The 11,960-nt window shown below is 35.5% G+C and overlaps 2 protein-coding genes across 3 annotated transcripts in view; both read left to right on the forward strand.

The window, feature by feature from the left end:
* Positions 1-4,203, forward strand: part of LOC134653150 (broad-complex core protein isoforms 1/2/3/4/5) — a 54,510-nt gene extending 50,307 nt beyond the window's left edge. The window contains exons 8-9 of one of the 2 annotated variants that reach the window (XR_010097237.1): positions 3,208-3,513; positions 4,082-4,203. Coding sequence is in view for 1 of the 2 variants with exons in the window: in XM_063508484.1 (XP_063364554.1) it covers positions 3,208-3,422 (215 nt within the window). In the remaining variant the exon portion in view is untranslated. Of the gene's footprint in view, positions 1-3,207; positions 4,020-4,081 lie in introns of those variants that run through there. The other variant, XM_063508484.1, reaches the window with a different exon arrangement.
* Positions 4,035-7,591, forward strand: LOC134653163 (histone-lysine N-methyltransferase PRDM16-like). Its single transcript, XM_063508512.1, has one exon. It carries the CDS (start codon positions 4,045-4,047, stop codon positions 4,429-4,431), a length of 387 nt encoding a protein of 128 aa, XP_063364582.1. The 5' UTR covers positions 4,035-4,044; the 3' UTR covers positions 4,432-7,591.
* Positions 7,592-11,960: the final 4,369 nt, after the last annotated feature.

Raw genomic sequence — 11,960 nt, forward strand, 5'->3', positions numbered from 1 at the left:
ATAATAGCGCTTTCGCTGCTACTCCTACTGAATGATACATAAGACTATCCCGTTTTGTCATTTCCCCCACCCCTCATGCCAGATCCAGTTATATACTAGATTCATGATTGCAATACGTTACAATTCAAAATTATATCCAGTTTATTCCGTCAAATCGATGATAGAATATAATGTGAGACAGACATATACAATGACAAGTCGGCACTCTTTTCGTGAATTGTCAAATCACTTTATACAATTTACGGCTCTATACCAAACATGTATGGTTCGTTTTTAAAGGTCGATAACATATTTGTGATTTTCCAACGTGTCAGATAAATAGGCGGTCTGTCGTCCATCCGATGTATTTGCTTTTACAGTGGAGAGATATTTATTCCAGATGAGAGTAATCACATATTTTGAATTTTACGAGTAATCAAATATTTTTAAACGACCCGATCCGATATTTATGCGGATACGGACTAACGATATTTTTGCTGGTCACAAAGGATCACATATTTTTACCGAGGTAGTGTCGTCATATACTTATGCCTCCAATCGAACATCAGATATTTTTTCACGGCTGCCCATAGTCATTTATTTATGCTGGTGACTGTACATTGACAACAACACATGTATTTTGTTCCTGTTCGTTTTGTACAATTGTAATTACAACACATCACACATTATTATATTGACTACATAATAGGAAATAGAATAAATTTAATAACTCTCAGTGTTAAATGTTCCTAAATTTGACAGTGTCGATCGCTGACTCAATATTTCGAGATCAATTTTATCGATTTTTTTGCTTGCCATATAAATAGTTGTAATTGTACTAAGGCAGGGCTTCGAAACTCTTAGACTACAGAAACGCCAAATTATCGACGTGCCCTTTAAAGCACGTTTATTTAAGAGCAAATTTTAACGACTGTTTCAGAAAATATACTTAGAGAATACTAATATGTATAAGTAGTGTAAAAGTTTTGAGCCCGACAAGTTCAGTGGTGTTAATGTCTAGTTGTGTTTACTCCTAGTTGAATATACATCACTTCGCCGACGTAATGTCGTTAAATACTATTGTTGTATTTTCTTTATATTAGCCGTAAGAAATTCTTAAACATAAACACATTATTTATTGTAACGATATACACATTAAGTAATTATTAGTGCCTGCTTTACATAACTATTGTGTTTTTAATGAAAAAGACATATTTTGCGTGTACTTCTAAAGTTTAGAAGTAGTGTTGGAAACACGTCTTATTGTACTGTAGTCGGGACGACGCTTTATACTTCTACTAACAAGTATGAGAGGCTTCCTAAAGTAAATTTAATGCTATATGTTATAAGGTTCTGTTGTTATTGCTAGATACATAAAAGCTTAGCCATTACAATTCGTTTAGTTATACGTAGTAGGCTTTATATTATACTTTAACGAATTGGAAGACTAGAGATTTGGTGCTAAAATTGGAACGATGTTCTTGTTAGAAAAATTTAAGGACGTGGAAAAAACGGAATCAAAATTTTGAAAAATTCGCAACATTCCGTGTGTGGGGAAAATGTTAAGTTTTTATTTGCTTGAACTTGCAAAGTTTTTGAAACGTAAACGGTAGAATTGTTGTTTTTTTTTGTCTAGTAATTTAGTTAGGTTTTATTGTTAATTTGGGTTTGGGAATTACGTTAGTTAACTACATAGGATTAAGGTTTATCTGAATTCACATAGATGATAGCGTCTACATGTTTATTTATGATTACAGGGATGTGCTGCTGAGGCAGTACGGTCATTTGGTCTTTGAATTATGTCTTTAAAGGAACGTGATGAATTTATTTAGAGAAAAGGGCGTGTGAACGCAAAACTTTTGCCAAAATTAATAAGCGCTATAGACTGATTAGACTAAGTACGCGTTTGAATTGTACACTATTAGGCGTATTTGTAGATAAAAAATTGTACAATTATTTACTAAAATTACTAATTTTATAAAAAATATCGCTTCAAAATGCGACGAGTCTAAAATTCGGTTTTTTGAAAATTCGCTTGTGATTCGAGAATCTTATTTCGGTTTATATTGGAGCTAAATTAAATTTGTGATCTCAAAATTGGAGGGAGAAAAACCATGGTTTTAAAGGGCGAGAACTACACCGTGTTCTAAGGAGCAGAACACATCCCTGTCGAAACTACATTAGTTAGGATCTTAGCAAGATTAAGACTGTTTCTGTGACCTGTTTGTTTTACTTCTCGTGTAGGTACATTCCCCGCGCCGCGCGGCGGGTGTCTTTATCAATGTGTTCTTATACTTCTTGTTGGCGTTTTTACTTATTTTATAAGGAATCTAAATTAATTTATTGGTTGTTGTATTGAAATTTTTATATATATTTTTTTCTTTTAAATTATTATTTTACTCTCCTTACGTTTTTGTTATTGGCATCTGTGTAATGCAGTCCATATTTAACGTTTTTAACGCGAAATGTGCCAAAAATGGGGAGTTTTAATTTTGTCTTCCATTTTTAAATAAATTCTATTTGTGAACGCGCCAAATTGAATGTAAAATGTCTGGCAACTAATGAAACAAATGATGGGCTGCACTTTTCTAAAAGATAACACAAATTGACATCACTTATGTACGAAATAGTCTTCTTTCTTTTACTTTAAAATAAAATACTTGAAGTAACTACTCATAAAATGTAATTGTAATCGTTATACCGAACTTCATAAATCCTAATATTGATGATAATGGCGTTTTTAATAAAAACAAATATACTGAAATAATATCGTCAGTTTTATTAGATCCCCACGCTTCACCCGTAGTGATTATTTATTATAACGCTTCGTGTATTGAGTTGTATCCCCGGAGCTTCGATATATAGTACTCACTGTACTTGGCTGTGCACTGTTTTATGTTTTTATTAACGTGTCACGCTTGGCATTTATTTTCGAGCCTCGATTCTCTGTTCCGCCTTTTCTGCATGGTGTTTTATTTCCCTTAACACTATTCACCGGCCACTGCAGCTTCGCCATCATTTCTGTTTATTCTTTATTTACCTACTTTACATTTTATTTTATTATAATTTAAGTCACTTTTTATTTTCTGAAACATTTATTTTCAATTAATTTTTTCACGCGATTGCATTTTGAAAAATGAACAATGGAATCCCAGTTAGGTTACGTTTATTTTTCGAACGCGTTTGGGGACCTCCCCACATTTGTTTTTTGGTTTGATCTGTTTGCAGGTAAAAAGTTATTCTCGTGCTCGCTATGCGGGAAGGTATTATGCTCGAAGGCGTCGCTCAAGCGGCACATTGCCGACAAACACGCCGAGAGGCAGGAGGAGTACAGATGCACCATCTGTGAGCGAGTATACTGCTCGAGGAACTCCCTGATGACCCACATATACACCTACCACAAGTCGAGGCCGGGGGAAACCGATCAGATTCGGTTTTTTTAGTGACTACTCGGACGGAGTTGGCGCGGCGCGCGGCAGTGTTCTAGCAAAGAGAACCATCAGAACAACCTCGCCTATACCACCGCACTCCCAGGTCAGACATAGCTTTAGCAGCTAGGGATAAGACGCTAACTCATTAACAGTGACTTTCTAATAATAATCATGCACCGTTTTAGTCTTAAGCTAGGGTTAAGGTTCCTTTTCCGTTTACATTTAAAATATATGATACTTTTTTGACACTTAAATTATTTTGGGAATTTTTTCTTTTATTTTTATTTTTTCAATTTGTTTAATATCCTGAGCCGAGTGCCCTCTCCCATCGAGATTCGCAGTTTTGACGTTGTTGTGTTGCTTGAAGCATGCTTCTATCATTTTGTTATCACGTGTTTCTGTGTCATTGTGGTTGAGAGAATTTTCTAATATTTGAATAAAAAATCGTGATTACTGTGTAGTTAGTCAATGTGTACAGTGCATATTATTAGTATTATAATAATAACTATTATTATTACTATAACCTCATACATTCTCCATTATTAATAATTGCTATAACAGTAACTTTCAATTAATACTCCTTTTATAGTCTTGTCTAAAAGCATCGCCGTTCGGTCCACAGCTGAATGGCTTAATGGAGCGGTGTAATAGAACTGTCTTTAATTTTGCAGCTGTACCGCCCCTCCGTATGCCCCCGCCGACTGCCGGCGGGATCAACGAGCCACAAGAGTGTCCGTACTGCCGCCGGACATTCTCTTGTTACTATTCCCTGAAGCGACACTTCCAAGACAAGCACGAGCAGTCCGACACCCTGTACGTGTGCGAATTCTGCCACCGAAGGTACCGGACGAAGAACTCCCTGACGACGCACAAGAGTCTGCAGCACCGTGGCTCCAGCGGCATGCTGAAGCGCCTGCTGAAGACCTCGGCGCTGCAGAGCGCGCTCGCGCCCTCCCCGCACCACCTGTTCGACTTGGGCGCCAGCGACCACGCGCCCCAGCTACCCCCTGGCCTTCAATGACCACAAACCATGGCTTAAATCGGTGGCTACTTCACCCTCGCACGACTGCGCTCGGGCCCACCCGCACGCATTCGGCGCGAGGCCCAATGGACGCGGATACGAAAGGGATAGCATCATGTGCAATATAACGGACAATGCCAAAACAATGCAGGACTTTGCCGCATTATTAATTAATCGTATTATAATTAGTTAAATATTGACGTTAGTTTTAAAATTACATGAACAGTATTGTCGCGCGGGCGCCACACGATGCGGGCGCCCTTGCCTAATGAAAGGCGAAGGGTGCCCGCATCGCGGGGCTTCGCTTAGTGTACGCTTCGACGATCGAACTTCGCTTTGTGACATTATAATGTAACAGTACTAAGGTTACTGGCATTTTCTAGCGAAAATGTTCAAACAGTGTTCAAAATGACAATGTAATCCAGAGCAATACTAAAGTATTAATATTTCTAGTACTGCCAAAATTATGCCAACCGTATTGTAAAAGAAGAACGTTTTTTTTTAAATCACTTTTCGATTAATGTTTAGTGTCAAATTAGAATCGCTAACTGTACAAAAAAGAACGTACAAATTTTAAACCGTAATTTTTAAAATGCAAAGAAAATATTTTTTAAAGCGACTTTTTCGGAACGCCAAAATCTAAATTTAAAAAATACAGATTATATAGTAATTAATTAACCAAAAAAAATTAGATTAAAAATGTTGATGTTGAGTAAAAAAACACAAAGACTTCTTAGAATCTGATTTCGAAAGTACAAAATTAATGTCTAATTGAACAATATGTGTAATCTATGTGCGTTTGGCTTCAATTCTAATGGTATCATCAAGAAGCCGTGCCTTCGTTCTTCTTCATGCCATTAAGTATTGGTGAAGGTTGCGAGGAGCGCGGTGTGGACCGTGTGGCGTGGCGAGGGCGGTTGGCGGACGAGCCGCCGCCGAGACTTACAGGGTTGCGAAACACGCACGCCGCGAGAGGGTCTTCGAAAAGGTTCGGTTCGGCGATCGTCTACGTGTGCATGATTTCAAATCATGATGTAAAAGTAAATCGTTTCTTCTGTAATAAATTACGTAGTTTTAGGTATTAATAGAATTATATTTAATCTGTATCCAATTTCGGATTTCTCTCTATGAGTGTATAGTGGTTCTTATTTAAATGTCGACCAACGTAGCGGACGTCTCGTTATTGAAAATTTATTAGATTATTATTATTATATTATTCTCAAAAATCTTAGGATAACCATAAGATGGCTGCAGATTGTAAAAAAAATATTTTATTTACTTATTTAATGATATTATAGGAAATTGCTTAGGAACCGTTTCGTCTGAAATTAAAACATATCTGCTCAGGGTGTACATTGACGAACGATATACCTATCAGGAACTACAGGCGAACTCCCGACATATCACAAAATAATATGTACGAAGACACCTCAAGGAAAATATATAACACCGTGATATTTCACAAGCCAAAGAAAGGGGATATAAATATGCCAATATGCATTTATTTCCAGTAGAATAAAACATTCTGAAAAATCTAAAGAAAAATTAAAAATAAAATTAGGTATCGTGCCATATCCAAATTATTGTTAATCAGTATATTCTTCCTATGAATTTAAAACCCGACATATCAGTCACTGAAAGTGAATCGTCAGTAAAGATCAGATCATCAATTTTCAATCAATGCACAATTTCATCTTCGTCAGTCGAGGATTATGCATTTATTTTTCCAATTTATAAGTATAACTTGTGTTAAGAATTTTAATTTTAGATTTCGTATTTTATTTCCTTTTTCGGAATGTTACATATTCGTACTTTGTGATATGATTATATTTAATGGACCGTTATTTGGTATTTATCCAAATACTTAGTTATAACATTTAATTTTCGTAATTTGAACCTCAGCTTAGATATTAAAGAAAACAAGAGCAGGGTTCACCCGTTTCAGAAATAATCATTTTCTAATTTTGTGAGGTCATCCCCAGCTTACAACGCATATACCTCCTTTTTCGTAATACCTCAAGTATATTATTTTGTTTTTAATTTTTATTTCAATGTTACACATACTGGCTGTATAGGAGAGTAATTTCGTTTTAAACGCGTTCAGTTCGGTTCGTTCGGACAAGAATCATTAGCCGAAGCTTAGATGAGACAACAAGCGGGTAGTTTGAATTGTAAATATTTATAAGTTAGAAATTACATCGTAAATCGTGGCATCATTTGGGAATAGAGGCCTCGTGATATTATTAACTAAATGGTAAAATAGATAAAATCATTAACGGAAAGGATTTTTATATATTCTACTAATGGATTTATTCATAGTGAAACTTAGACTTAGTCTTTCCATAACGTTTAGTGTTTGTGTTTGTTGTTTTCGCTGTGCAATTATTTCTTATCGGTTTGGCTGTTTGTAAACTAGGTTGTTGACGTCGTTATTTTTTTTTGGTAGTTTCCCACCTATTTGGAATTCTTAATTCGAAATTTTGATCTCAGTTGACAGCTGCGTACTACATCAATATTGGAGACAGCCGTTTGTGATTGTTATTAGGTGTAAAAGTGAATTTGCGTTAAGTTTGGATATGTGTCGGCAAAAAACGGGACCGCAGCTTAGAAATTCAAAACCAGAACGAAATCTATAAAAAAAACAGCGAAACGATGAAAACGTTTGATATTTTGCAATGTATACCAAAATACTGCATTTTTAAGTATAGTAAGTCGATAAGTGAGAAACTTTTGTAATACTTAAAATAAAATCGCCCTCTGATTTTAACGATATAATTTCGCATTGCCAGTTGAGTTTTGTTAAGTTTACTAATGAAATATATAAACCGACTGTGTTACTAAGTAGGGTAATGCACAAAACAACAAGATGCCTTCTTAACAGTACAACTATTACAATAGCCTACTAAGTAAATATGTAAGATACCATACTTGGGGTACCTACTTTGTGGGGGCGTCACACTAGGCTCAGTAAATGCTTTATTGTATTCGCTCGGAGAAGATCGAGCGCTTTTTTGACTTATTTTGAGTTTTTGTACCTCCTAAAATATCAAAAAGCTCGAATCTTCTGCTTATGCGTATATTGGAATCTGCATTTAATAAGGCTTTTATCTCTTTGCTCAATTTGACCAGTAGACTTTTTAGTCTTAAACCGCCTGCAAAACCATAAATAATCCCCCCCCCCCACAAACATAAATGAAAAGCAAGTATTTTTGTTTTCTTAGCGACGTAATTTATAAACGATAAATATTAAAATATTGCAACTTACGCTAATACATTTAACGCAAAAATGCAAATTAAAATAAGATTAAAAACTAGATATCATTAAAATATTCATATCAGTAACATACAAGTTCACAAACGGATTCACAAAATAACAGTTTTAGGAATATGTCTTAACGATTTTAAGTATTACCTCCAACTACTTATAATTTTAATGTATTACTTACATTTAGCGTCTCCAGGACAAGTCGATATATACGTGATTTATATTTATCTAATACAATATAATATATTGTAAATGCCAAACTACGTTATAGCACTTGTTACATAGTTTTTTCCATACATACATTATTTTTGTTGACCATTTCCATGTTTAAAATGCAATAGTATATCGTCTGTCTTTCAAGTAGCCGGTCCATATTATTTGTATGGCCGGACTTCAGGGGCTATTACATTTAACTCTTCACAGGAAACGTTGTCAAGTTTTTTTATTTCACGAATTATCAGAACAAAAACCAATAAATTATAATCATAAAAGACTACCAGCAAACCCCTTTTTTTTTGTTACAATTATTGGTGATATTTTCGTGAAATCGAAAACGTGAAAATTAGACAGTCTCCCACCGGGGAGGTAGATGGAATAACCCCTTTAGATGAAGATGACCCAGTACCTACAATAGATAATAGAAATATTTCAGTTGCTCGGCCAAGGTGGTGGAAATCAACATGAGAATATACCGACTTCATCGTTTTATTTGATAGCTTAATTAAATAATGGGCATCGGTAACGGTAGACGAACTTTAATCTCATATATATTTGGTATTGTTTGACATGACTTACAATGTATCTCATCTACACTTAGCAGTGCGAGCGTACTTAGAGTAGTATCAAATTGATATCAAATCAGTGTGATTATTAAAAATCGTTTGCCTCTTCGCCGCATACGCAACATCTGACATAGGGTATGTTTACATTGCATCAACTGATGCATTCGAATGTCAGACGTAGCAGTCAATGCAGTGTAAAACACCTTAATAATTATTATATTAATTCTGAGATTATCTAATAGGTTGTTGTCTTTCATTGTTTCTCCAAAGTCGGTGTAATCTTAAATCAATAGCTTTAATGTTATATCAGTATCTTCCACTTTATTATAATAATACAGTTAAAGCAATAGTTCCCAATCTGCCAACTTAAGTACCTCAGTAATTATAGTTATATACTTTATATAATCTATTAAACAGTTACGCCAGCAGACGTCGCCATGTTTTCGATAGTTTCAGTATTATTTTCATGTTATGTATGTTAAGTTGGTCCTTCTCCTTAACTGATCAGTTCAGGAGACCAAAGTGCACTCAGAAGCTATAAAAATTGGTCGTTTTGTACGAAAGTGTTTACACAAGTTATCCTTTTTTATTGCTTTGGAGTGTAGGCGGCGATCTGCGGCTTCAGTGAATAGTGACATTAAAATGTAGTTCCGTAAATCAAAGTGCACTTACAACTTTTAAATAAATACCTGATAAGTATTATATACTAAGGAATAGATTCGCGACCCCCGGCCGAGCAACCATCGTTGATAACCCGTCTTTTACAATATATAAATGTATTTACAATTTACACACTTATGACATACAATATACTCACAGTTATTGCTAGAAGTAACTTTTTATCTACAGATAAAATAAAGCTTGGTGCGATTGGGTTAAAAATTAAGGTCAGCGCCTTCGGAATGTCATATGCTGGTTTTTTCGTGTTCAAAAATAAACTGCCAGTAGTTTTAAAAAATCTGTTAAACCTCTTTTGGAACGAACGATTAAGGATATTAAGAAAAACGCACCTCCGAAAGTGGCGAGCCTGGTTTTTAACAGAATAACACCTCTTGTTATACTCGGGTGAACATTTTATACACAGAAATATTTTTTTATGAGATAACAATTATATGTCAAAGTTAATTAAGTGGCAATTCTAATTTTAACTGCACTATATTTTGCTGACACACTTAGGATTAGATTTTTCTTTTTTTCGTAATTTAATGTATGCACGATCTGCGTTTTTATTATCATCGATTTTTTTAAGCATCGCCAGCGCTTCGGAGTTTCGGAAAATTTTCTTTAATTAATATTATTCTGATTTAACCGAGAAACCGAAGCGTTGCCGATTTAAGCCTAAACTAATATTGTGTTATATTGTAAAAGTTATAGTTTGCCATCGTTGATCAAAGAAAAAAATATGTGTTAAACGTTTAGTTAGTGAGTTTTGTTATACTTTTAAAGTTCTGGTTCGGATGTGGGGTGTACAGAAATGTTTCATAGTCGTGTATGATCGAGTAAGTAGGTAGGTGTGGTGGCTCCGGCCACGTACGAGTTAGGCTTCTCTAAATTGTTGTAAGTTGAAACATCTATTCAGTCGGTGAAGACACTTAAAGTACTATTGTTGTAGATTGTAATATGGAATCGATTTTAATGAGGAGGGCGAAGCGGCTAGTGACATCTCTGGGCTAGTTTTGACACTAGTTAGTAGTGTAGGAGAGATTTCAGGCGTAAGGAGCGAGTCATGTCAGACCAATGTTTTTGAGATTCACACCACTTACACCGCGGGTTAACTTTTGTAGAGCAATACTTTTATGGCTACAGATAGTTAATACCTAATGTAGCAGTAACACTTGGAAACGTTATACAAAAAGTAACTGCGGTATAGATGGCTATAGAGCGCACATCGATTAAAGTGCGATCGCTGAGCACGAATAATTTCATACATTGACCTGTAACCCGTAATGTCTCGCTTAAGATTAATAAACTCGGCACAGTTATATTACTGAAAGTTACGCAATTCCATTGGATATACATAAGTTACTCGTCGGCGAAGACTCGTGATGAAAACTGCATATATGCGAAGAAATTTAAATGTGTACGTATATGTATAGCCTAAACTATTTTGTGAGAGACAGCCTAGGGCCAGGAGTGTACCCTAAATGATGATGATGACCTATTATTGTATTAAATCTGTAACACGCTCACTATACTATAGCTTTTAAATTTATAACATAGCTACAAGCACTACAATATTATTGCGGGTAACATATAGGAGTATAAAAGGTCAACGAACGAAATTCTTCATGCTCAGTGGCTGAAGTTTAAGCCTAAAGGAGATTGGAGTAGAGTGACAACCCTATACGTGTTCAGGGGTGTCAACAGCCGCTGCGCATGAGTGTCTTTACTTGTTTTGATGTTGTTGATATATGTGAATAAGGAATCGTCTCGGGCAGTTGGCACATATCAGTTGTCGGAAAACTTAGTACTATAAGTATCTTTGAATCTGACTCGCAAAACGAAACTGTCATTTCAGACTTGTTTAAAGTGATTTAAGATTTCCTTTACTGAAATCTGCGTTTGAATTCTCAGAATAACAGTTGAGTGTAATAAAAGTATAAAATAAACTCGCAGTGATTCCAATGATGAATTGTATTTTTATTTTAACCCCCTTGACACCCCTTCAATTATAGTTATTTACGATACAAGTGCGGAAAACAGGAAATTCGAAACGAATGGGCCGAAGAGAGTGTTTTAAACGGGGTTCCTTTGTTTCCCATAAAGTTTTAAGTCATAATGTATTGTATGTCATATTTATGCATTTTACGTTAAAGATGTGACAATGTAGGAAGTGGCGCCCTCAATAATTTTCTACAACTTCTTGTCGGACTATAGGTTGCTCCTGCCGAAAATGGAAAGAAAGCAGGAAAGGCTAGGTATGGGGGAAAAAGTGTCATGTAATAGCCAATAATAGTCACACCTGAACGAAGATATTACGAGTCAATCCATTACTTGGGATTTTTTTAGGACTATAATTGATAGTTTTACGGTAGGTACATCGGCCTTGAGCGAAAACTCGTGATTGGTATATACCAAGTCGCTCATAAAACGAACGGCCGGATTTATCGAAAACTGATTGGCCTTCTGAGTTATTTTTTCAATCAGAACTTTTCTCGAATTTGGAGTAGTGGAAGGAAGAAAACGGAATCGCTTAGTCAGTGTAGCGACATCTACCGTATTGTTTTGAAATGACTTACAGAGTCGTATACATTACTAACTCTGTCGTCTGTCAGTCTGTTACCTCTTTTCCTTAAACCAGTGAACCGATTTAAAGTGTCATTCTATAGAACTTGCTAACTTTATAAGTAAACAAACCGCCATATCATAGAGAAATATAGTAAGACAAGAGTGCTCACTCCATACATCAGTTAGACTATTAATTTCAGTGTCTACATCTAGCATCGAGTAGCGGAACTATCAGTACTGCTACATCTATTGTC

This window comes from Cydia amplana, chromosome 12 (genome assembly GCF_948474715.1).
Source record: "Cydia amplana chromosome 12, ilCydAmpl1.1, whole genome shotgun sequence".
In the NCBI taxonomy this organism is placed as follows: domain Eukaryota; kingdom Metazoa; phylum Arthropoda; class Insecta; order Lepidoptera; family Tortricidae; genus Cydia; species Cydia amplana.